At 45.5% G+C, this 27,315-nt stretch overlaps 1 protein-coding gene across 1 annotated transcript in view; it reads right to left on the bottom strand.

The window, feature by feature from the left end:
* MROH2A (maestro heat like repeat family member 2A) overlaps positions 1-24,736 on the bottom strand; it is a 59,239-nt gene extending 34,503 nt beyond the window's left edge. Inside the window, exons 1-12 of the mRNA XM_025405036.1 lie at positions 24,585-24,736; positions 23,613-23,720; positions 23,230-23,411; positions 9,583-9,714; positions 9,197-9,359; positions 6,286-6,384; positions 5,360-5,511; positions 4,680-4,823; positions 3,697-3,789; positions 3,397-3,475; positions 3,129-3,242; positions 313-389 (exon numbers count right to left, since the gene is read on the bottom strand). Of these exons, the coding sequence (XP_025260821.1) occupies positions 313-389; positions 3,129-3,242; positions 3,397-3,475; positions 3,697-3,789; positions 4,680-4,823; positions 5,360-5,511; positions 6,286-6,384; positions 9,197-9,359; positions 9,583-9,714; positions 23,230-23,411; positions 23,613-23,720; positions 24,585-24,660 (1,419 nt within the window). The 5' untranslated portion in view covers positions 24,661-24,736. The remainder of the gene's footprint in view (positions 1-312; positions 390-3,128; positions 3,243-3,396; positions 3,476-3,696; positions 3,790-4,679; positions 4,824-5,359; positions 5,512-6,285; positions 6,385-9,196; positions 9,360-9,582; positions 9,715-23,229; positions 23,412-23,612; positions 23,721-24,584) is intronic.
* Between the last annotated feature and the right edge of the window lie 2,579 nt (positions 24,737-27,315).

Genomic DNA, 27,315 nt, shown 5'->3' with positions numbered 1-27,315 from the left:
CATGCAATAAGATCTCACAAAACCCTTGGCAGCTGAGTGACTCTAGCTGCAGCTGGATTTACTCGGCCTCTGCTGGGTCCAAGGTGGTGCCTGAGACACACCACTCGAAAACTCTAGATCCTTGGAGAGAATGAGGTCTCGAGAGTGGAACCTCAGCTTTCACTGGCCTTGCCATCCTGCAGCCCCAGTTGAGACCCAATGGAAAACCGAGTTTTCCATCAAAAGCCTCCGCCTCCCAGAGCCCAGACTTCCCTTTGCTCCCCTGGCAGGGTCCCCTGAGTGCCCCCCTTTTCCAGGTCTCTGCCCTGTTACCTTGGACCGGGTATCAGAGATGGTGTTCTTGACCACCCGGATAGCCAGGTAGATGGCCCTGATACTCATCCTGGGCTCTGAAGGAGGAAAACTGGGTGGGCTGGAGGGCTGCGGCTCAGGGAGACAACAGACATCAGGTGGCTTGCCCCGCATCAGGGCCTCACATTCTGTCTCCTCCCACATTCCCCAAGCTCAGGGGCACTTTCTTAGGAGACTTCCTGGCCATGCTCTCCCTGGCCACATCCTTCCCTTGGCCACTGCTTTGCGTGTGTCTCATTTGAACCCAGGTAAACTCTCCTTGAGGGCAAGGTCTCTGCCTACGAGCTCCTTAGTGCCGTGCAGCTGGGATAGAGCACTGGGCATGAAGTGGGCACACAGAGGTTGCAAAGCACCACCAGGAAGAGCATGGGTCCTGACACCAGGCCTGGCCTGGGTTCAAATCCTGGCTCCACTACATCCCAGCTGTGTGACCTAGAGTGAATTACGTAACCCCTCTGTGCCTCAGTTTCCTCGCCTGTAAAGTGTGGATAATGACAGTGCCTCTGTCACAGAGTTAACACAGTGTCTGGCACACTGTAAGGGTTGGGGGAGTGTTTGCTAGTTGTACAACTGATGACAGCACACCCAACTAAAGGAGGAAGCTTAAGAGGGGCCAGAGCGCCTGTAGTCCCAGCTACTCGGGAGGCTGAGGCAGGAGAATGGCATAAACCCGGGAGGCGGAGCTTGCAGTGAGCTGAGATCCGGCCACTGTACTCCAGCCTGGGCGACAGAGCGAGACTCCGTCTCAAAAAAAAAAAAAAAAAAAAAGAGGGGCCAGAAAGAGCCATGAGAAGGTTCTGGAGAGGGCTGGTGTGGATGGAGGTAGAGTTAGACATTCAAGATGATACTGCGCTCAAGGCTAGGGGCTACTAAGTCAACCCCAGAGTAGGAAAAAGGAAATGAGAGCAGGTAGAAGGTGGCAGTCAGGTACTAAGTGAGCATGAGGCAATGAGATTTTCACCTTTAAGATGGAAACTGTTTCTGATTATAAAAATAGTATATGGCTGCATAGTATTCCATGGTGTATATGTGCCACATTTTCTTTATCCAGTCTAAGCTGGAAACCATCATCTTCAGCAAACTGACACAGGAACAGAAAACCAAACAACACATGTTCTCACTCATAAGTGGGAGTTGAACAGTGAGAACACATGGACACAGGGAGGGGAACATCACACACCGGGGCCTGCAAGAGGGTTGGGGGAAAGGGGAGGGAGAGCATTAGGACAAATACTTAATGCATGCAGGGCTTAAAACCTAGATGATGGGTTGATGGGTGTAGAAAACCACCATGGCACATGTATACCTATGTAACAAACCTGCATGTTCAGCACATGTATCCCAGAACTTGGAGTAAAATTAAAAAGAAAAAAAAAAGATCTAATTTCTCTGAAAGAAAAAAATAGTATGGGTTCATTGCAAAATTAAAATAAAAAATAACCACTTTTTAGTAGATTGTGTCCTTCCAGACCTGTTTATGCATAAATGAACACAGATTTCTTCCATATCACTAAGGTCATGCTATAAATACTGCCCCACGTTGTATTGTTACACTTAACATAAAGAGGGCAGCTTTTCCACAAAAAAGTGGATTGACTGCAAGCCTTTAAATTGCTGTGTAATACTCCATTATTCCACAAATTCCCTACAGAAAAACATTTAGGCTGTTTCTCACACTTTGCTTTTAATACAATGTTTTAACGAGCACCTTTGTCCAATTACTTTTGGGCAATTATTTCCTTTGGACAGTTGACAAAAAGTTGGATTGCTGAGTGCAAATTTTGGTCCCTATCCAACTAAGCACCCCAAATCATTTATTGATTTACACCTCTGTCAGTGAAGTATCACAGGTGGTTTCTTGTCACCCTAGACTAGCGATAAGCAAAGTATAACCCACAGCCTGTTTTTGTAAATAAAGTTTGCAAAACCAGCCGTGCTCAGGAGTCCACAGCTGTTTTTGGTCTGCATATGGTAGAGCTGAGTAATTGTCAAAGACTATACAGCCTGCAAAGCCAAAAATAGTTTTACTATCTGGCCTTTTACAGAAAAATGGCCAGGTGAACTCTAGCCATTATCTTTATCATCTCTATTCATCGAATAGGTAAAAAGGATTTCATTGTTGCTTAAATGTGCATTTCTTTAAGAGAAAGTTTTAATGTGCAGCACAAGTCCCTTTATATACAGTCGCCCAATTTGTGCACTGAACAAAGCTACCCGACTTTAGGACTGAGTGGGAGTTTCCCATGCTCTTCTAACCATTATGTACCTGTAGGGCTGCGTGCTGTCAACAGCGGCCTTCTTCAAATTCACACAAAGGCACAGTGTGAGCTAGTGCCTTGGTGAGGGACAGGTGTTCTCTTTAAATATCAGGGCTAGGTTTAGAGTTTGGGCTTAGGGATTAGAATCAGATGTATAGACTATGGTTGAGCACTGAATCCACAGGGCTTCAGGTGATGCCTACGTGGTGTAGTTTGGCCTTATATCCTGCCGCTGATTGAGCTTTGGAGGTTAGGAGGAGGATTCAGGTTAACAATTTGAAATTTGGACTCAGAGGGTTGGGCGTGGGGAGGGTAAGCCACAGTGCTGATTAGGTTAAAGTTTAGAAAACGAAAAGCAGCCAAGAACTTTGGCTTTCTTGGCCCACCCAGTAGTGTCTAGAAAGTGGCAATGCCCGGATGTGAATGAAAATTGCCTTCCTTGTTCTCCACCCTGCCTGCCCCGCCCTCCCCGCCCCACGCTCCCCACCCGCCCCGCCCCACCCGCCCTGCCTTGCTCACCATCTGCGCTCACTATAGCCCTAATCAGATTCAGAGTCCCCACGCGGACGGCCTCCTTGTTTGTCTCCATCTGGCTGAAGAAGAACTTCATCAGCTCCTTGGGGTAGGAGCGAGCTGCAGGGTGGAAGCACGGCTTTAGTCATGCTTACCGGGTCCAGAGCAGGCCCAGCAAGGCAGTCCCAGGCCCAGCGCTCAGAGGGGCCGGGACCCCTAGAGGCCCCCTGCAGTCCTCGGGGCAGGCGGGGAGCACCCTGCCGCAGAGCCTCACCGAGGGCTACGAAGCAGTGCACCATTTCCAACAGGTTCTGGCTGCTGTACTGATGCTGGGCCGGGGCCTTGTTGCACACCTGGGGAGGGATGGGCAGTGAGGGTGGAGGAAATCACAGGGACACAGGTGCAGGGACAGCTCAGCTGACCATGCCTGGGGCTGCATGAGCATCACAGCCTCATACCCCATCCGATACAGGAAGGCACACGAGTGAGTTGTGGGCCAGGCCACCTCCCACCGCCGGCTTCCTGCTGATCCACCCAGAGAATGCCCTTGTCCAGCCCAGCTTGCAGGCCTCACCTGGACATGCAGTTCTGTGAAAATAGTGTGTAGCTGCATTTGGGGGACAGGGGTGTTGGTGATGACTGACACTTCCAGGATCTGCCTCAAGACCTGCAGTGGATAGGCAAATGGTGGCAGGTGACCTTCTACCAACTCAAGGTCAAACTCCAGACCCTTGCTACTCAGGGGCCCACTGACCCACTGAGCATCAGGATTCCCTGGGAACTGATTAGAAATGCAGACTCTCAGGCCCTACCCCAGTCCTGCTGAATCCAAGCCTGCATTTCACCCAGCCCCCAGGTCGTTCCTAACCACAGCAAGGCTTGGGAAGTGCTGCACTAGGCTGCTGAGTGTGGCATTCGAGGCCTCCCTTCACCTAAAAGTGAATCCCATTCTTTAGCCAGAATGATCTACAAATGGCTCCTAAATCAGTCACATCCCTTTCCATTCCTTGCTTTAAGAGCTGATACCCACACCCTGCTTATAGATGAGTGATCCCTTTACATGGGCACCAGCCCCAGCCATAGCTCCACTCGGAACACTGCAACGGCTGCCTCTCACACATCTTACCCCTTTACCAAGGCTGCCTTGAGTTGACTGGTGTCCTTCCCAAATTCAGGCTCGCCCAGAATCTGAGAATGTGACTTATTTGGAAATAGGGTCTTTGTGATGGAATTAGGTCAGGATCTCAAGGTGAGATCATCCTGGATTTTGGGTAGGTGTCCTTGTAAGAAGAGGACAAGGAGCACAGCGCTGCCGACACCCTGAGTTTGGACTTCTGACCTCCAGGACCAGCACCTGGTCCCTTCCACCCGGAAGGGCAGTGTTCATTTCCCATGGGTGCCAGGCTCCACGCCCCTCACAGGACACAGATGTCGGGTTGCTGACACAGCGTCAAAATATCTGACATCCCCCCGGCTTCCACTCATACCCCTTAAACACTTGGGAGCCCCCAATTCCCTGAGCCTCCTGCCCAGAGCCATGGCTGCCTGGCCGCTCACCTGTGTGATGAAGAGCGCCTCCAGGCCGCCCTGGTACTCCGCCAGCAGCAGGGGGATGTAGTCGTAGACCTGCTCCCGCAGGTCATCATTGGGCAGGAGGAGGCCGAGCATGGGCTTCAGGGACCTGATCACCCCCAGCTTCACCTGCCACCGGAAAGCAGCTCTTGGACTCATTGTCTCACGATCCTCCAGCAAGGCCAGTGACCTCAGCCCCACCCACAGAATCCAAGGACACAGGACAGAACGGGCCTCCGAAGCAGAGCAAGGCCTTTCCTTCACAGGCGGCTGGGTTTGAGTCCCTCCCACTTTGCAGCCACATGACCTCAAGCAGGTACTTAACCTCTCTGTGCCTGAGCTTCCGCTTGTGTCAAACAGTCCTATATCACAGAGGGGTGTGAACATAGCTCCCATGGGTAAGACGCTGGTAGAGGGCCCAGCATGTAACAAGTGCTCTCAGGATTATCACCAACCTTCATCAAGGCTGGCCTCATGAATGAGGCTCCTAGGTCCCAGCTGTTCAACATCCATGAGTTCCCCCGCTCTGCCATGAGTCAGGTCACTGCCCTCTGGGTCCTGGGAGTAAGGCTGGACCCGATGGTCTCTCAGCACCTCCCGGCCCCACAGGCTGGGGAGCTGTGGCCTGGGGACCACCAGGCCCTCCTAAGAGGGGCGCATCTCACCTCGGGGTTGTGGTGCCTCAGCCACACCGTCACAAAGTAGCGATACATGGGAAACACCTTCAGGGCAAATTGCTCCTCGGTCATCACGGGGTACACGCTCTCCTCCAGGTGCTTCAGATAAAACTGCACCGTCTCACAGAAGGTCTCCATGGCTACCAACGGCAAGGAGGGGGCGGGGATGCACTTGGCGCCAGAGGGGCTGGAAGCAGAACTAAGCCGTCCCAGCCCAGCTTCCCGGAAGGAGCGCTGATGCCGTGCCATAGCGCGGGCTGCACCCTGCCCTCCCAGCCCCCCGCAGCACCTTCATTTTTACCCTGCGTGCCTGTGTGTGCAAGAACCGAGCACTCAGGGGTGTCTGAGTCCCTCTCCTTCAAGGACACAGACGGGGTCAAGGGCGAGGCCTGGAGTATGACTCTGCCACATCCTGGGGACTCCAGGTCAGAGGGCAGGGAACAGTGAACACATGTGGCCCTCTTTTTCTCAGGCACTAGGGCTTTTTATAAGCCCACAAGAACTTTAAGTAATCAAAATCTGGGGCAAAGTGATCAGATTGAAATAGCATCTAAGACCAGGCCCCTCAAGCTTCACGTGGCGCCGTTTTCCCCCATCTCCCTCTCTTGTGAATGCTCATTGCTGTTCTGTGGTCTCCTGAAGTGCTTAACTACAAAACAAGTTAAATGGAGTCACAGTAGCAGCTTCTTCCGTCTAAGCCGGGATCTTCTAAAAGGCCCCCACTGGGTCTCAGCCTCTTGTGCCCCAGGGAGCCAATCAGAGGCCACACAAAGTAAAAGATTAGGCAAACTTCTTTGGAGAACAAATGACCAGGGCACCTCTTTTTCAACAACCCCTCCATCTGCTCCTTACCCAGCAGTGTCCCTCCGGCGCCCTGATGGAGCCAGACCTGCAGACCCAAGCGGGACACTCACCACCACAGATCGCCTGGCGTATCTTGGCTTCATTGGCAAGTCTCAGCATGGTGAATATGGTAGCCAGGGTGATGCCCATGTATGGCATGAACTCAAACACTGTGAGGTTGTGAGGGATCATTACAGGGAGTTGGGGCTGGGGGTGAGCAGGAAGAAGGCAGGACAACCCTGCTGCCCTCCACCTCCAACCCCTGACAGTCCAGAGCAGGCTTAGCCCTCTGCCCTGGCTGGGGCCCAGGAAATAGTCTGGGAGTCAGAAAAGCATTAAAATGTGAGCTAGAAGCAGGTGACACAGGAAGAAAGCCAGGCAAAAGGGGAGGAAAGGGAAGAAGAAAGAGGACCAGGAGAAGGAAGAGGAGGTCAGAGAGAGGGAGGGAAGAGAGTACAGAGGAGCCCCAGGGAAGGGTGGGCAGGAAGCAGAAAGAAGCAGCTCCCAGAGTGCGTTCGTCCTCCGGGACGTTCTTGGTTGAACACAGAAGCAGGGAAACAGCAGGTGAGAGCAAGAAACTGAGAGAAGGCATGAGGCCAGCAGAGAAAAAGAGCAGATGGAGAAAGGAATCACAGAGAATGGGAAGAAAGGGAGCCATAACAGGCCACCCTGTGACAGGAGGCAGGCCCCTCCGCTCCACCCACCCTGAGTGCACCGCCGTCTTCAGACTTCATAATAATGAGATTGTATATATGTACACTAATGAAATAATAATAGAACCCACATGACTCCCCTGGCTGGGCCCCCTCCCTCCGGCGCCATCCACGTGTCCCTCTCTTCTGGGCCTCTGGCATGAGCACCCAACAGGCCGGTGTCTTCCCTTCCCTCCACAGGCCCCCTCGCTGCTGTCCCTTGTCCTCTTTCCAGGCCTGCCTTCCCTTCCTCCCCTCCCACTCCATCCAGGCCTTTATCCCCAGCAAGCCGTGAAGCTCTTCCAATTCCACCTTCTCCAGTCTCATCTGACTGGACCCCTTGGCAGGATGGGCATCACGGGGGCCTCCACCCCTTGAGATTGTTCTCCCTGTGCCAGGCCTCACATTCCACGCTGTCTCTTACGACTCCTCCCGAGCCTTGCCAATGTCAGGACCCCTCCGAGCCAGGTCCTCTCTCTACTTTCACTCCCAGTATCAATGACTTTGAACATCACCTACACTCTGAGGTCACCAAGAACCAAAGCCAAGCCCAGACCTGCCCTCTGAACTCCACATCACAAATCAACTGCCCCCTCTGCCTCTCCCCTGGGGCCTCCCACAGGTAACATGAGCTCCACACACAGCTCGAAGTTCTTCACTTGAGCTCCCAACTCTCAGTGCTGCTAGCTCGGGAAAGGAGGTCAACACGCTCCCAGTGGCTTGCTGCGTCCTCTCCTTCCCCCGCCCTCAGCAGGTCCCGTCTCAGATCCCCTTCCCACCTGTCACCCCTCACCACATGCTTCCCAGCCCAGCCACCAGCACAAGTACCCACCTCCTAGTCCTCTCCAGCCAGGCAACAGCCAGAAAGGCCTTCCCAGAACCTACATTCACCAGGCAACCCTGAAGCTTAACATGCTTCGATAGCTTCCTAGTGCCCCAGGTGACATACCCAAGGCCCTGCCTGACTCGCCCCCTCGTCTTCCTCTCACTCCTTAACTCCAGCCACAGCCACTTCTCAGCTCTTCAGAGAATCGAAGCTCTTCTCTGCCCCAGAGCCTCTGCAATGTTCTCTCCCTGTGGAATGTTCTCCCATCCCATGCTTCACACGGGCGTCCTCCTCTCTGCCTTCAGGTCTTAGCTGAAATATCGCTACCTCATTAAAGGCTGCAGAGATGGGGTCTCCTCCCTTAGCCAGATCTCAAATGCCCATTTGGCTGTTCTCGTCATACCCGTCACCTCATGTTATAAACATCTATTTCCTTGTTTGCCTGTTGGTCCTTTCTGAGCACAGGAGCCATGAGTGTCTTACTTATTGTAGTGGCCAGGTACCTGCCACAAGACCTGCGTGGAGTAGGAGCTCAGTGCATGCTTCTGGGATGAAAGGAAGGGAGGCAGGATGGAGATGGAAAGAAGGAAGGAAGGGAGGCAGGATGGAGATGGAAAGAAGGAAGGAAGGAAGGAAGGAAGGAGAAAAAGAAAGGGAGGGAGGGGAAGGAGTAAGTAAGGCAGGCAATTAAAAAGGAGCAGAAGGAGGAAGGAAGGAAATTTAAAAAGAGAGATGGAAAGACAGAACAATGCAGGTGGAGGGGAGACAGGAGAGAGAGGGGAAGAAGGATGAGAGGCAGAAACACACAGAGAGGGAGGAAGGAACGAAGGAAGGAGGGAAGGAAGGAAGGAAAAAAGGAAAGAAGAAAGGAGGGGAGGAATAAAGGGTGGGAGGGAGGAAGAGATGGAGGAAGGGAGGAAGGGAGGGATGGAGGAAGGGAGGGATGGAGGAAGGGAGAGATGGAGGAAGAAAGGAGAAAAAGAGGGAGGGGAAGAGTTAGTAAGGCAGACAATAAAAAAGGAAAGGAAGGAGGAAGGAAGAAAGGAAAGGAAGGAAGGAAGGAAAGAAGAAAAGAGGGGAGGAAAGAAGGGTGGGAGGGAGGAGAGAAGGAAGGAAGGAAGGAAGGGGAAAAAGAAATGGGGAGGGGAAGGAGTAAGTAAGGCAAGCAATAAAAAAAGAAAGGAAGAAGGAAGGAAGGAAATTTAAAAAGAGAAATGGAAAGAACAGTGCAGGTGAAGGGGAGACAGGAGAGAGGGGAAAGAAGGATGAGAGACAGAAACACACAGAATCTTAACAGCTAAGAGACAAAGTGACTGCAGAGACAAAATGAAGAAATTTTAGAGGGAAAAAGAGAGAAATGAAAGGGAAGGGGAGGAGGTGAACATAGGGACAGATGGGAGGGGCAGAGAGAGGCAGAGACCGGGAGGGCGCACTGGGCCAGGCTGAGGGCCCTCAAGCTCCTACCATTGCCGTTGGCCAGCTTGGCCAGTGTGATGATGACAAATTCGTCAGTGAGGTTGAGGGGCTTGAGGTGGTGCTGAAGCTCGTACATGACCAAGCTGAAGTGATTTCGGGACAGAGCCACCAGTGTGTCGCTGGCCACCTCTGCCTTCATATAGCCCTCCATCTGCAGGGAATGGGAGAGGGACATATGGCACCACCACCAGCCGGGCCTCCAGGAAAACCCTCCTACCCCAGGCTCTCTCCATCCCTCCTAGCTCCCTTGGGCTCAGCCTTACCTCTGCTCTGAGAGGTAACTGCCCAGGGCTATGGGCATCCTGGGCCAGGTCCCCAGTGGCCCAGCTCCTGGGTTGGCAGAGGAAAGGCACCAATGGAGCCTGGGGTCCTACCTCTGGGATCTCCCTCATCTCCTTGGAGGCGATGGCCACCAGCCTCTGTACACACTGCTCCTCCAGCTCCCCCTCCTGCTGGATGATCTCCTGGAGGATGTTGTAAATGTTGACCTTGCGCCGGGTGGAAATCTGGGAAATCAGTATGGTGGGTGGGATGGACCTCACCCTGTCCCCAGCACAAGTCTACTACCTCTCTCTCCCACTGTCCTCCTTCCCTACACCCAAACCACCAGCCTCTAAACACACAAATATTAGATCCCCATTCCTCCATTTTTAAATCCTCCTGCTTCCCTTCTCCTGCCCTTCTTATCCCACTGGCCCTGTCAATACAACTTGCGTATCTGTATTCCTGCCCCTGATTTCAGTAAATATCTGGCAAGGCAGGCATTAAGTGATCAACACACAAGGTTCTCTATGCATGGGGCACTGGCCATCTTGAAAGCCCAAGAAGGCAGGCTCACCTTGCCTTTGCCCTGTTGAGGGAGTCTGTGGGCCTGGGAAAATTGCCTCTGACTCCCTTCCAATTCCTTATCACCACTGAAAATGACCTGGTTTAGGACGGGATTGGGCAGATGGATTGCACATCCCCGATCACACCTGGAGGGTCGTATTTGAGAATACTTTTTAATCAGGCATGACAAGCCACTCTTAAGGAATGAAGGTTACTTTCTACGTGGGGCCACTGCCTGCAAAGCCCTCAGGAAAAAATGTCCTGCTACTTCTGGTGGTAGGGAGTTCCCTCCCAACAGTCCAGAAACCTTAGCAAATTTGGGGACCTTAAGAAGAGAGGAATTCACCCAAATGTGTAAGTTCTACTGGTGAAATCCAGTACAGGGAGTCTTGGTCTTGGTTTCCTACTTTTGGGAGAACAAATAGTAATTTGTAAAACTCCAGTCAGAAATTCCTATGACAGCTCCCAGAAATTAATGATGTGGCCTTAGTAGCTGCTCAGTACTGTGTGGCTCAAGACCAGTGTTTCTCAATCTTTATTATTATTATTATTATTACTCCCAAGGACATTTAGACTTTTTTCCTAATCACACCCCAATGAGACTTTAGTGCCGTGTGTGTGTGTGTGTGTGTGTGTGTGTGTGTGTGGTATGCATATCCATGCTTTATACATGAAAAAGTAAAATTTTCTTTGTCCCCCAAGAACTAGTTTTACTTATTGGGGGCAATATCACCCCATTGAGAATGCAAGGTCTAGATTTTCACAGTACACTCAAGGAGGCCTGTGGCCTTGTGAATATTCTCCACTGAGAATATTCAAACCAGCTAATTCTAAGCCTTCTTACCCTACCTCACCAGTTTCTTTCCATAGAAACCACAATAAAGCCTGTTGCCTATAATGCTTAATCAACACTCTTACTGCACCCTATACAAATAGCCAGGCAAATTATAAGAAGATCAGCCTTTTTTTGTGATCAAGAATAACCTTCGGAGAATATTTATAGTCACAAAAGAAAAATTGTCAAAGACTTGGAAATAACAAAAGCAGTCACTGAGTGGCCTTCTGGAACTGAGCTCGGTTCTGTCTGGCAGATGCTGTGGAAGGACTGGACCCTGTAGAGTGTGCATCTGTGATTGCCAAGGCTACTTTACATCTCTGTAGGGGAAGAAGTTAAATCCTAGAAAACTGGTGACAATGCACATGTTTCCTCCATAGCAATGAAAATGATTTCTGTTCACGGCAGTGCAAATGGATTTTGTCTGGTAAAGCACAGGTAAAATTCTTATTTGAACAGCTTTTAAAATCTTACTGGTTCCTTAACTAGTTAAGGAGTAAATAAAATCTTTGATGCATGTTAATTTTTAAAATGTGCCCATTTGTTTATTGTCTCTTTACTGCCACTGATGACTGATTAAGACGTGTGTGTTAATCATGGTTTCTTATTTTCTTTATTTCCTGATGCTTTGACACCTGGATCCTTGCTGACCCTAGAGAGACTACTCCTCCTGGAGCTAACCAATTCCTAGAGAGAGTAAACAAGCTGTCCATCAGCATGCTTTTTAAATGCAAAACAACTGTTACAGATTGAATCACGTACCCTAAAAATTCCTATGTTGAAGCCCTAACACCCAATGGGATAGTATTTGGAGATGAGCCCTTTGAAAGGTAATTAGGGTTAAATGAAGTCACAAGGGTGGGACCCTAATCTCATGGGATTGGTGCCCTTATAAAAGGAGCAGAAGACACAAGAGAGCTTTCTCTGTCTCTGTCTCATGCACAGGAGAGCCATGTGAGGACACAATAGAGGGCAGTCACACAAGAAAGCCAGCAAGGAAGCAAGGCTTTACAGAAACCAAATTTGCTGACACCTTGTGTTAGTCTCTTCTCGCGTTGCTAATTTAAACATACCCAAGACTGGGTAATTTATAAAGGAAAAGAGGTTTAATGGACTCACAGTTCCACGTGGCTGGGAGGCCTCACAATCATGGTAGGAGACAAAGGGGGAACACAGTCACATTTTACATGGTGGCAGGCAAGAGAGAATGAGAGCCAAGAGAAAGGGGAAACTCTTTATAAAACCATCAGATTTTGTGAGACTTATTCACTACTATGAGAACGGTATGAGGGAAACCATTCCATGATTCAGCTATCTCCCACCGGTTCCCTCCCACAACATGTGGGAATTATGGGAGCTTTAATTCAAGGTGAGATTTGGGTGGGGACACAGCCAAACCATATCACACCTTAATCAGGGACTTCCAGCTTCCAGAATTGTGAGAAAATAAATTTCTGTTTTCTAAGCCACTTAGACTATAATACTCCATTACGGCATCCTGAACAGACAAGTATTCCAACCAACACAGAGCCCCTCTCCCAATCACCTGCTTTATTGGGCTCTCATACTCTGGGCCACTATCCACCTGCCCTAATCACACAGTGCAGGTATCAAACAACTGGGAACAGCTATTTTGCCCCAGAGTCCACTGAGAATGTTCAAACCAGCTAATTCTAAGCCTTCTTACCCTACCTCACCAGTTTCTTTCCACAGAAACCACAATAAAGCCTGTTGCCTATAATTTCCCCTGACTCTTTCTGCCTCCTCACAGACCCTAGTGCTTCCCTCTGTGTGACCCTGCATGGTGTGGAGGGCCCCTTCTCTTGGGAATGCAACAAACTGTCTTTTCTCCTTTTTTTTTGAGAAAATGTCTTGCTCTATCACCCAGGCCAGAGTACAGTGGTGCAAAATGGCTCACTGCAGCCTTGACTCAAACAATTCTGGGCTCAAACAATGCTCCCATCTCAGCCTGCCAAGTAGCTGGGACTACAGACAGGTGCCACCATGCCAATTACTTTATTTTTTTAGAGATGTGGTCCTGCTATGTTACCCACGCTGGTCTTGAACTCCTGGCATGAGCCACCATGTCCAGCTAATAAACTGTCCTTTCAAGAGCAAGCATCTCCTGAGCTGTTGGTCTTGCCTCAGCTGAATAAAAATAAAGCCTACATTTTTTGTTTTGTTTTGTATTTTTGAGATGGAGTCTCACTCTGTCACCCAGGTTGGAGTGCAGTGGCACGATCTCAGCTCACTGCAACCTCCACCTCCCGGGTTCAAGCAATTCTGCCTCAGCCTCCCAAGTAACTGGGATTACAGGTATGTGCCACCAAGTCCAGCTAATTTTTGTATTTTTAGTAGAGGTGGGGTTTCACCATGTTGGTCAGGCTGGTCTCAAATCCTGACCTCATGATCCGCCCACCTCGGCTTCCCAAAGTGGCTTGAGCCACTGCGCCTGGCCTACATTTTTTAAAAGCCCGTGTCAGTCTGTTTTTGCATTGCTATAAAGGAATACCTGAGGCTGGATAATTTATAAAGAAAAGTGGTTTATTTTGGTTCATGGTTCTGCAGACCATACAGCAAACATATTGCTGGCATCTGCTTCTGGTGAGGCCTAGGAAGCTTTTACCCATGGTGGGGTGGAAGACAAAAGGGGTGGAAGGCAAAAGGGGTGGAAGACAAAAGGGGAGCCAGTGCATCATGTGGTGAGGGAGAAAGTGAGCCAGAGGGGGAGCCAGGCTCCTTTAAACAGCCAGCTGTCACGTGAACTCATTACCACAGGGAGGGCAACAAGACATTCATGATGGATCTTCCCCCATGACCCGAACACCTCCCTCCAGGCCCCACCTCCAACTCTGAGGTCACATTTCAACGTCATATTTGGAGGGGACACACATCCAAGCCACATCACAGCCTATTTTGAAACTCCCTTGCTTGTGCTTCCCAGCTCCTGCAGACCTTCCTCATGGCTGCCATACACCTGTCTATATCTAAAGAAGGACCAAAATAACAAGTCAATGACCACACATCTAACAGAGCATGTGGAGGAGAACACTTGACTTCAGCAAGGAAGTAACAAAGACCCTCTGAAGCACAGAAATTCAAGATGGCAGCATAAAGAAGAGAATGAAGTAGCTGTCAGGGATTAGCTCAGGGCCAAGAGGGACTCACCCTTGCAGGAAAGATAAGTGGGAGATCTCTAGTAGTCCACATTCCCAACACAGACACCTGTAAGCCTGACTCAGAAGAGCCCCTCAGCCCTCACAGACCCTATATAGGGAGCTGGCTGGAGTCCACACTGACAGACTCCCTCAAAGTGGGAATACACACTGGGTTCTTCCCAACCTTACCCCCTACCCTACCCCAGGACCCAGGCTGCTGTAGCACAGCATCATTTTAAGAGTGAAGCCACCAACTGACTACTTCTGCCCTGGGGTCAACGGTCCCTGTGTTTCCACATCTCTGAAGCCCCACTGACATCCCCCCACACCCACCCAAAGGGCTGCAGCCTCATGGTGCCACCTGGACCCAGCCAGGCAGCTACATTATCAGCACCCAAGCCCATGCAGCATCCTACACCCTGGGGAACAGGCAGTGTGGTATATCAGAAAAGCTGCCCCCAGAGAGAGCCAAAGCACACATTCCCCAGAACCTGAGAGACACCTGCCCAGGGCTGCTGCCACTGGTAGTGATCCTGCCCCAAAAGTGACAGGGTCTAAGGACTTGCCTGCCCAGAACCTACCACCACCACCACCACTGGCAACCAGTTGGGCCACCCAGGGGCCCAAGAACCAGCCTGCATACCACACATATTCATGCATACCACACATATTCATGCATACCACCCAGGGACCTGAAGAACAGCCTGCCCAGGCCCACGGCCACCACTGTCTGTGAACCCATCTCCTCTAGCATCAGAGCCACTGTGTGTTTGCATGTGTCCCCAAGGGGCCTAAAGACTGATTCACCTGGCATCCCTGTCCCCAGCAAAACCACTCTCAGCCTCCACAAATAACTGCTGGAACTCACAGACACTGCTGATGTTAATGACAGCTGAAGAAATTGTACAAGGACTACATCTCTTCACACACCCAGAACCAGGGCCAAAGCAGCCTATCCAACCAACATTGTAGGTATGTCTACAGGAAAAAGTCTTTTTCTATGACAGCTATTCCATAAAATGGGGAAAAGCAACTATTATACCAAATGTGTAATAGTTATTAACATAGGGAGATAAGAAAAATGAAAAAGCAAGAAAACATAATGCTTTCAAAGGAACTCAATAATTCTTCAGTAACAGACTACCAGAAAAATAAAAATTTATGTAATGCCTAAAAAGAAATCTAAAATACTGATCTTACATAAACTCAGTGAGATACAAGAAAACACAGATAGGCAATACAAATAAATAAATTGAAAAAAATTCATGATCTGAATAAGAATTTCAACACATAGATATAAAAAAAGAAATCTTGGAATGGAGAATTCAATAAAAAATTAAAAACACAATCAAGAGCTTTTACACTGGATCAAGCAGTAAAAAAGAATTTCTGAACTTGAAGAAAGATCCTTTGAAAAGAATAAATAAAGTCCACATGATACATGGGACACCATTAAGCAAACACATATTCAATTTTAGGAGCCCCAGAAAGACAAGAGATGGGAGAAGGCATAGAAAATTGATTTAATAAAATAATAAGGAAAGTTAAAAACTTCCCAAGTCATGGGAACCATATAGACACCCAAACACAGAAAGCTCAAATATTTTCAAACAGATTCAACCCTAATAGGTCTTCTTTGAGGAATGTTATAGTTAAACTGTCAAAAGTCAAAGACAAAGATTATTCTAAAAACAGCAGGAGAAAAGCATAAAGTGACATCAAAGCTGACTAGCAGCACATTTCTCCACAGAAACCTTATAGACCAGGAGAGAATGGGATGATATCTTCAAAGTACTGAAAGACAAGGTTAGGTGAGAATACTATACCCAGCAAAGCTATTTTTAAGACATGTAAGGGAAGTAAAGTCATTCCAAGGCAAGCAAAAACTGAGAGATTTATCACCATTAGACTGATCCTACAAGAAATATCTAATAGCGTTGTACATCTGGAAGTCAAATAATGATATCTATCATCAGGAAAACACACAAAAGTATAAATCTCACTGTTTTATGTAGAGTAGATGACAAAGATAAATGATACACACAAATGAGAAGGAGGAAAGAAGCAAACATTATTACTACAGAAAACCACCAAACCACAAAAATAAGAGAGAAAGAAACAAAGGTTAACAAAACAATCAGAAAATAGTTAACAAAATGACAGGAGTAAGTCCTCATATACCAAAAACAATCTTGAATGTAAAGGGTTTAAATGCCCCAATTAAAGGATATAGAATGACTGAATTGATTAAAACAACAACAACAAAAAAAACAAGGCCCAACTATATGCTTCCTACACAAAACTCTTTGCCTGTAAAGATCCATGTAGTCTGAAAGTAAAGGGAAGGAAAATGGTATTCCATGCAAATGAAAACCAAAAGCATGTAGGAGTGGCTATGCTTCTATTGCTTCTATCAGACAAAATAGCTTTTAAGTCAAAAAACATAAAAAGAGACAAAGATGGTCAGTATATAATGATAAAAGGGTCAATTCAGCAAGAGGATGTAACAATTTTCAATACATATGCACCCAACACCAGTGTACCCAGATATATAAAGCAAATATTATTAGAGCTAAAGAGAGAGACTACAATATTTTGGAATTTCAACACCCCACTTTCAATATTAAACAAATTATCCAGACAGAAACTCAAAACAGAAACATCACACTTAAACTGCACTAAAGACCAAATGGATGTAACAGACACTTTTACCGAAGATTTCATTCAACAGCTGCAGAATACACATTCTTCTCATTAGCACACGGAACATTCTCCAGAATGGACTGTATGTTAGGTCACAAAATAAAATCACAACAAAAAATTTTAAATGAAATCATATCAAGCTTCTTCTCAGACCACAATGGGATAAAACTAGAAATCAATAACAAGAGGAACTTGTAGAAATACTCGAAAATTAAACACCTTCCTGAACAACCAATGAATAAATTAAGAAGGAAACTTAAAATTTTCTTGAAACTAACGAAAATAAAAATACAACATGCCAAAACCTATGAGATTCAGCAAAAACACTACTAAGATGGAAGAGTATAGCAATAAATGCCAATATTAAAAAAGTAGAAAGATTTCAATTAAACAACCTAACGATACACATCAAGGAACTAGAAAAACAAGAACAAACCAAGTCCAAAACTAGCAGAAGAAATAATAAAAATCGGGGACTTCCAGTTCCAAAATGGTGGCACAGAAAAAAACTGGCTTCACTCCCCACTCCCCACTCCAACGCCCCCCGCCACACACACACAGAAAACCAAAAACAAATGTACAGCAACAAGATTATCATCAGCAATTTCTAAAACTCAAAATGGAGAATGAGGCAGTTACTGGGGCCACAGAGAAGGGAAAAACCTCTGAGCAAACTGTAAGAGAATGGGACTTCTATATCCATGATGCCCCTCCTCCCAATTTGCCCGGCATGAAGCCCATGCAAAATTTCCCTGACTTATGGTTTCTATACTGCAAAAAGTCAGATAAAGATCAAAGTGGACAACCAGTTTCCTGAAAATCTTGGCCTTTCTGGCAGGAGACCTGTTCCTGTCTCAACCCATGAGAAGCATCAGGAATGCCTGAAAGGAGAAATACCCCTGAGGACAGCCAAAGACAAAGAGAGGAGGTGGGACTATCATCAGCATCCCTTGAAACTATGCTCTGTAACTCAGCCAAAGGAGATACCAAGTAAGAGTGGCTCTTCAGCAGCACCGTGCTGTATGAGGTTCATTCCACAGGTTCCCTTGGCATGAACCCCTAGCCAGCCTTCCAACACTACTGAGATATCCTCCTTAGGACCTCCCTCATTTTGGGACAGGTGGCATTCTGATTGTTTATGGGAACCAAAGGAAGCCTGGGCTTATGAAGCCATCTGGTGCCATAAAGGAGGCAATGACCTGGCAGGGAAAGAAAAAAAAGTCAACAGGTAAATTACAGAGAATCTCTAAACAAATATATCCAATTAAAATCAGAACAAGCCAGACAGAGAATGCAAATAAATAAATAATCCTTCAAATCAAAGACACAGACATACATCCACAAGAAACAATAGCAAACAGGGAATCATGACCTTCCAAAATGGACAAAGCAAAGAACCATGACTGACCCTAATGAGATAGTCATTTGTGAACTCTCTGACCAAGAATTCAAAATAGAAGTTTTAAGAAAATTCAGTGATCTCCCATATCATACAAAAAAAATCAGTTCAAAAATTTATCAGGGAAATGTAACAAGGAGATTGAAATAATTTTTAAAACTCAAACAGAAGTCTTAAAACTGAGAAATAAATGTACTAAATTGAAAACATCATTAAAAGCGGTCAATAGTAGAATGAATCAAGTAGAGGTAAGAATCAGTGAGCTCAAAGACAGGCTATTTGAAAATACACAGAGGAGAAACAATTTAAAAAATATAAAAGAATGAAGATTACTTACAAGATATAGAAAAGTACCTCAAACGATCGAATTCAAGAATGACTGGTGTTCCAGAGGGAGTTGAACAGGAGGTAGAAAGCTTATTCAAAGCAATAATAATGGAAAACTGTCCAAAACATGAGAAAGAGATTAATATTCAAGTATGGGAATGTCAGAGAACAACAAAAAGATTCAGCCCAAATAAGATTTCTCCAAGGCATACTATAATCAAACTCTCAAAGAGTTTGACAGGACAAAAAGAGGATTCTAAAAGTGGCAAGAGAAAAGAAACAGATAACATAAAAAGGAACTCCAATTCATCTGACAACAGACTTCTCAATGGAAACCATACAGGCCAAGAGGGAGTAAGATGACATTTTCAAAATATTAAAGTAAAAAACCCTGCCTTCCAAAAATACTGCATCCAGCAAAGCTATCCTTAAAATATGAAGGAGAAATAAAGTATTTCCAAGACGAACAAAATTTGAGAGAATTTACCACCACCAGAAATGCCAGGAGTTTTTCAGTCCAAAGGAAGAAAACACGAATGTGAAAAAAGATAATGTTTGAAGGCGCAAAATCACTGGTAAAATTAAGTACATGGGCAAACTCAGAATACTCTAATACCATAATTGTGGGTAATCCACTTGTAACTCTAGAAATGTATTGAAAACAGTATGATTGTTTCAATAGAAACAATAATTGAAAATAATAATACCTGTAGCAACTTGTGAAGAGATGAAGAGAGGCAATATAAAAAGATGTAAATTGAGTTGATATGAAGTCAAATGTGGAAGCGATGGAGTTATTAAATGCAAGCTTCTAAATTTTTTCTTGTTCCTATTTTGCTTTGTGATCTAAGATAAATTGTCATCTCTTTAAAATAACTTGTTATATGTATAAGATATTTTTAGCAACCCTTGTGCTAACCACAATGCAAAATCCTATAATATACTCACTAAAAATAAAAATCAATTATCTAAAACATACTACCATAAAAACAATTCCTGAACCACAAAGAAAAACAGTATGAAAGAAAGGAAGAGAGGAATTACAAAACAACCAGAAAGCAAACAACATAATAGCAGTAACAAGTCTTTACTTATCAATAATAACACTGAATGTAAATGAATTCAGCTCTCCAAGTATAAGACAAAGAGTGGCTGAACAGATAAAGAAACAAAGACCCAACTATACACTGCCTGCAAGAAACCCACTTCACCTATAAAGACACACAGACTGAAAATGAAGGTTGCAGTGACCTGAGATTGCACCACTTCACTCCAGCCTGGGCAACAGCATGAGACTCTGTCACCAAAATAAATAAATAAAAGAAATACAAAGAATTATTAGAGTTATTAGAGTTATGAACAACTACATGCCAACAAAAGATGGAAAAAGATATTCCATACAACTGGAAACCAAAAAAGAGCAGAAGTAACAATACTTACATCAAATAAACTAGACTATAAATCAAAGACTATAAAAGAGACAAAGAAGGTCACTATATAATGATAAAGGGGTCAATTCAGCAAGAGGATATAATAACTATAAATATCTATGCACCCAACACAGGAGCTTCAAAGTATATAAATCAAACATTAATACATATAAAGGGAGAGATATACTGCAATACAATAAAGGTAGGGGACTTAAACACCACATTCTCAGTAATGGACTGATTATTCAGACAGAAAATCAATGAAGAAACATCACAGTTAAAATACACACTAGATTAAACAGGCTTAAATGACATTTACAGAACACTTCATCCAATGGCTGCAGAATGCACATTCTTCTCATCAGCACATGGAATATTCTCCAGAATATACCATATCTTGAGCCACAAAACAAGTCTCAACAAATTCATCAAAGTATAAATCATATTACTTTTTCTGACCACAATGGAATAAAACTAGAAATCAACCACAGAAAAACTTTGGAAAATATACAAACACATAGAAATTATGCAATATATTGCTGGATGACCATTGGGTCAATAAAGAAATTAAGAAGGAAATTTAAAATTTTCTTGAAACGAATGGAAACAGAAATCTAACATACAAAAATCTATTGGATACAGCAAAAGCAGTACTAACAGGGAAGTTTATGGCAATAAAAGTCAATATAAAAAAAGTAGAAAGACTTCAAATAAGCAACCTAATGATACACATTTAAGGAACTAAAAAAGCAAGAATATACCAAACCCAAAATTTGAAGAAGGACAAGAGATCAGTGCAGAAATAAACAAAATCAAGACTAATAAAACAATACAGAGGAACAAAAGAAAAGTTGAGTTTTTGAAAAAATAAACAAAATTGATAAACATTTAGCTAGAGTAAAAAAAAAAAAAAAAGAGACTGAAGACCCAAATAAATAAAATCAGAAATGAAAGGAGACATAACTGAGACTGGCAGAAATACAAATAACTGGCTGGGCACACTGGCTCATGTCTGTAATCTCAGCACTCACATCTGTAATTCCGGAAATTTGGGAGGCTGAAGTGGGCAGATCACTTGAGGTCAGGAGTTTGAGACCAGCCTGGTTAACATAGCAAAATCCCGCCTCTACCAAAAATACAAAAATTAGCTGGGCATGGTAGTACGTGCCTGTAATCCCAGCTACTTGGGAGGCTGAGGCAGGAGAATTGCTTGAACCTGGAAGGCAGAGGTTGCAGTGAGCTGAGACTGCACCACTTCACTCCAGCCTGGGCAACAGCATGAGACTCTGTCACCAAAATAAATAAATAAAAGAAATACAAAGAATTATTAGAGTTATGAACAACTACATGCCAACAAATTTGAAAACCTGTAGGAAACAAATTCCTGGACACATACAGCCTACCAAGATTGAACAATGAGGAAATAGAAAACTCCAATGAACCAATATGGAATAATGAGATTGAGACAGGAATAGTTTCTCATCAAAGAAAAGCTCAAGACTGGATGGATTCACTGCTGAATTCTACCAAACATTAAATAAAAACAAATACTAATGCTACTCAAACCATTCAAAAAAAATATTGATAAGGAGGGAATACTTCCAAACTCATACTACAAGGCCAGCATTACCCTGATACAAAAACCAGACAAGAATACAACAAGAAAAGAAAACTACAGGCCAGTATCTGTGATGAGCATAGATGTAGAAATCCTCAACAGAACATTAGCAAACTGAATTCAACAACACAATTAAAAGATCATTCACCATGATCAAGTGGGATTCATCCCAAGGATGTAAGGATGGTCCAATACACGCAATTCAATAAATGTGATACATCACATTAACAGAGCCAAGAACAACAATCATATGATCATTTCAATATATGCTGAAAAAGCATTTGATAAATTCAACAACCCTTTATGATTTTAAAAAAAAAACTCAACAAGCTGGGTATAGAAAGAGCATACCTCACAATAATATATCAGAAAGATAGTTGCATTTTCATGTTTATTGCAATACTATCCACAATAGCCAAGATATGGAATCAACCTAAGTGCCCATCAATGGGTGAAGGGATAAATAAAATGTGGCATATACAGAAAATGGAATATTATTCAACCATAAAAAAGAATGAAACCCTGTCATTCACAGTAACATGAATGAAACTGGAGGACATTATGTCAAGTGAAATAAGTCAGGCACAGATAGATAAATACCCCATGTTCTCACTCATATATGGGAGCTATAAAAATGGTGAGCTCATAGAAGTCAAGAGTAGAATTTCGGTATTAGGGTATGGGAAAGGTAGGATCAGGGGAGGATAGGGAGAAGTTGATTAAAAGATACAAAATTACAGCTGGAGAGAAGGAATAAGTTCTCGTGTTCTATAGCACTGTAGGTTATGAATATAATTAACAATGATTGATTGTATCTTTTCAAAAAACTAGAAGAAACCGTTTGAATGCTTGCAGCACAAAGAAATGATAAATGTTTGCAGTGATGGATATACTAATTATCCTGATTCGGTCATTACACATTGTATACATGTTCTGAAATATCACTTTGTATTCTATAAATATGTACAATTATTATGTGTCAACTAAAAATAAAAGGGGGAAAATGCAAATGCAAATCCAAATCCAACAAAAATAATAAAGCTTTTTATAAATAAGCTCCTCTGCTCATACCACCCCTTTGCTACCCACTCCAAGATAAAAGGGTAGTCTAAAATCCAACAGTTCTCAAAGTATGCTCTCCAGATCAGCCTCAGCATCACCTGGGAACTTGTTAGAAGTTCAGGCTCCACCCCAGACTTACTGAATCAGAAACTCTGGGGGTGGGGCCCAGCAAGGTTTGGATCAGCTCTGGTCAAAACCCTGTCTAGTCCAAAACCTTGTCTGGTACAAGGTGATACAAAGCTTGTCTGTACAAATCCACCATGGCCTCTGGTTGCACTTTGTATCACTCCCTCCAACGTCCTCTACCCCAGCCCCCTAACCCAGCTAAGCATCTCCCCACTAGGCAAACATCCCTGCACCCTGTGTCTGGTGTATCTTTACTCTCCCATGCCCACTGGCTCAACATCTTTGCAACTCAGCTCATGTGCCCTAGAACAATGGCTCCCAAACCCACTGTGTCAGAATACAAGGGAACTTTTAAAACTTATGAACATCCCAGGTCCCAGTTGGTCCTCAGGGAGTAAGCACCTCACAGTCTTGCCCATCTCTGTATCCCAGTACCATGCACCACATCTCTGAGAGTCACTAACTATGTGTTGGGTGGTGGATAGATGCACACACAGCTAAAGGTGGCTGAGCCCAGTGGGTAAGGTGGCCCTACCTCTGACACCTGCAGGCAGCGGATGAGAGTGTTTATCACCACAGAAGGCTCAGTGGTAGCCTTCTCCGTGATTATCACCGAGGCCAGGGTCTTCCGCATGTCAAGGCCTGCCCCTGTCGTGTCTGTCTTTGCCGATTCACTGTCAATGATGTCCAGGAGGTTCACGACTTGTTGAAAGGTACCTATGAAAACAAAGGCCACCCAGGTGCAGTGTGGAAATGACCATGACAGGAGGTGCCCTTGTGTCCCTGGCCTTGCCTCCACCTGCACAGCTCCAGCTTCATGTGTGGTGTGATGTCCACTGTGCAGATGGAGAAAGGGAGACCTAAAGAGTTAGTGTCTGAGATGGGGCAGGAAAGCAGAGATGTGGGTGACATTCTTACCACTGTCATCTGATTCAAAAGTCCCAAGGTCGTCTCTTTCCTCTGACACCTCCTCACTCGAGTCTACTGCTGCTTCTGTAATGGCTTCCATCATCTCTTCCTCAAGCTCTTTTGAGATCAACAGAATTTGTAAAGTACAGGGTGTGACAACACACCCTAGGATGACCCCAATGACCCATACCCTTCAATAAAGCCATCCCCTTGAGGGTGTGTGGGTGTAACCTGTGACTGCCTTCTAACCAATAGAATATGGCAAAGGTGATGGGTGACCCTCTCTCAAGTGGATTACATCATATGGCAAAGATGGTGGGATGTCATTCCCATGATCACATTATGCCGCATGAGAGTCCCTCTTAGCAGATTGAAAAGAAACATTCTACTGGCCTTCAAAAGTAAACAGCCATGATGCAAACTGCCTGTGGTGAGGGCCATGTGGCAAGGAACTGAGGGACTCAGTCCTACAACCATAAGAAACTGAATTCTCCAATAAGCACATGAGCTTGGAAGAGGAAGCTGAACTCCAGAAAGGACTGCAGGCTCTGAGACCCTAAACAAAAGACCAAGGAAACCTATGCCCAGACTCCTGGCCCATGGAACCGTAAGATAATCAATGGATGTTCTTTTAAGCCACTGAGTTTATGACAATTTGTTACACAGCAATAGATAATATCCTTGGTTTAATAGAGCCGTCTCTCCCTCTTTTCTAGACACTGATAATTAACGGCTAATGAGAAATCCATATCAGCATCTCTCGTAACTCCTTTAAGGGGTTTTCCCAATATCCACAGCTTCTTAAAAATTGAGAAACACCAACATAGATGTCAAGATGGTGGAATAAAGACTCTCAGATCATTTCTCCTCGTGTCCCAAGTTCCTTGATCCTCAAAGATCCATTCCACGGCCCTTTACTATCCCATACTCCCTTTTCCTTTAAAGGATTTTAAAGAGCTACTCTGGGACCTAAATACTGACCTTTCCTTAGGGTCCTCTTCTGGATTAAACAGAAACTAACCACAAGAAAAAGCTCCGCTTTTCGCCCAATACACATCAATGGAAATGCAAATGGCAGAATTGGTTGTCAAAGTGAGACAGTTGGGCTCTTCAGTCATGTTTCTTACAGGAATGGGCCTCCTGGCAGGGTGGGAGGGTTTCACTAGAACTATCACCGTTAGATCCCAGACCCTTGGAACTTTGAGATCCAACTGCCTCCCTGAGTCTCTATCAACCCAGGGGTTTGAAGAGTGCACAGGACTCTGGGGTGAAAACTCCACATCATGCTGCCAATCAACATATCTGTTACTCACATGTATGTGCTGAAGTACAGGGGCCTGTTTGGGAAAGAGAGATGGTAGAAGTGGGGATGGCTTACAACCAAGTCCCAGGGGAACACAGTCATGAGAGCCCTGGAAGGGGAGGTGTGGTCAGGACAGTTGGAGACAAGAGGAGAGGCAGACTGAGAGGCCCTGGGGAAAGTACTCCTCCTTCCCAAGGACTGGATGACTGCAAGAGAAGAAAGTGGATTCCCGCTATCACAATACTTACAAGATAAAGAACATCAAAGACAAGTAGGATAGGAGGCACCCTGATTTCCTAAACCAAAAGTGGAGCCCAAAGGATTTCCCTGTCATTTGTAGCTAGGAGAGATGATCCAGATCATAGGTAGAACAATGAAATATTGTCCTTTGGGAAACCTTTCTAGGCACTGCAAGACAACAGGAACAAAACTCAGAGACATCTAGGGCCAAGGCTGCTTATGTGGAATTCCCGCTCCAAGTTTGCCCATCCAGCCAAATGGGGTTTCCTCAGCCTGTGCTCGGACACCTCTAATACAAGGGAGCTCATTACTCTCAGGACCAGTCTCTTTCTACTTCATGGAATTCAGATGGTTAGAAAATGAGCTTTCTTATCACACCCAACGTTTCTTCCCTATAAAATTCCTGCATTGTTCCTAGTTCTGCACTTGGAGGTACATTGATCAACATGAAATAGACATGAGCAGCTATCCCATGCCCCTTCTTTCACAGGAGTGCCCCTATGCACTACCTCCTTCCACTCCCCACTGAGCCTTCTTTTCCCTTTCAAAGATCACTCAGGTGAGGTGGTTGCCAAGTCCACTCCACGGGCCCAGACTGCATGCGTACTGTGTGCAGCTAAGCATGACTTTCCATACTGCAGTGGATATAGGGTAGGTGGAACATATCTCTGTCCTCTGAAGGTCTTCGGACTCAACACATGAAAAGTGATACATTTAGAGCCAGAAGTGAATGTGTCAGCAATTGCTGTGTAACAAACCACCTCAAAATTTAATGACTGAAAACAACCGATTATTATCGTTGACAAGTGTATGAGTCACCTGCACGAGTCTGTGGATCTGTGCTTTGTCCAGCCAAGCACAACTAGAGCCTCACTCATGCATCTCAGACAGCTGGAGGGTTGGCCATTGGCTCACTATTGGCTGAGGTGACTAGGATGATGGGGACATCATGCAGCAGGACTCGCCCAGGCTGTTCTCATAGCAGCTGGGCAGGATTCTGAGACAATGAGAGGGAATATGAAGGGAATATGAAGGGAATATGAGGCCTAGACTTGAAACCAGTGCTGGTCACCTGCCACGTTCTGTCAGCCAGGGCAGGTCACAGGCCAGCCAGGACCCACAGGCTGGAGAAACAGATTCCTCCTTTTCATGAGAAGAATTGCAAAGTCACATTGTGAAGGATATGGCAATCAGGAGGAGTGGAGAAAGGGGTCATTTTTAAATTACACACAGGGTGAGTGTGTAAGCCACGGCCAAAAGTAAGAGGCCCCTGAGCATGTTATCTAGAGAGGACATGAAGACAGCAAGACCAGGGAGGAAGAAGTGGGCTCTTCTTGGTTTTCCAAATTGAAAATACTTTTTTTCATGGGGAAACCCCCTCTCTACTAAAAAATACAAAAATTAGCTGGGCGTGATGGGGTGGCGTGTGCCTGTAATCACAGTTACTCAGGAGGGTGAGGCAGGAAGAATCGCTTGAACCCAGGAGGCAGAGGTTGCAGTGAGCCAAGATCACACCACTGCACTCCAGCCTGGGCAACAGAGTGAGACTCCATCTCAAAAAAAAAAAAAAAAAAAAAGTAAATACATTTTTTTCTGATTATGACAACAATATTGAACTCAACAATCCACTTACAAAATCAGCTTCTCTTAGATGCTGTCACTCTATGGCACTTTGCACCTCTACTTCTGTGGGAACTACCCAGGAAATAAGAAAACACTTTATTTGTAGCATCCTGTGAGCTTAAATACACAAAAGGGCCAAGACATAATGTGGGAAAATGGAAATACTGTGCAGAAGCTGACTGCATTAGTCCATTTTCATACTGCTATGAAAAAATACCCAAGACTGGGTAATTTACAAAGAAAAAGAGATTTTGGCCGGGCACGGTGGCTCAAGCCTGTAATCCCAGCACTTTGGGAGGCCGAGATGAGCGGATCACGCGGTCAGGAGATCGAGACCATCCTGGCTAACACGGTGAAACCCCGTGTCTACTAAAAAATACAAAAAACTAGCCAGGCGAAGTGGCGGGCGCCTGTAGTCCCAGCTACTCGGGAGGCTGAGGCAGGAGAATGGTGTAAATCCAGGAGGCCAAGCTTGCAGTGAGCTGAGATCCGGCCACTGCACTCCAGCCTGGGCGACAGAGTGAGACTCCGACTCAAAAAAAAAAA

The sequence above is a fragment of the Theropithecus gelada genome, chromosome 12 (assembly GCF_003255815.1).
Source record: "Theropithecus gelada isolate Dixy chromosome 12, Tgel_1.0, whole genome shotgun sequence".
NCBI lineage: Eukaryota > Metazoa > Chordata > Mammalia > Primates > Cercopithecidae > Theropithecus > Theropithecus gelada.
Note: the sequence above shows the minus strand (reverse complement) of the source record. Positions and strands in the feature narration are given on the sequence as shown.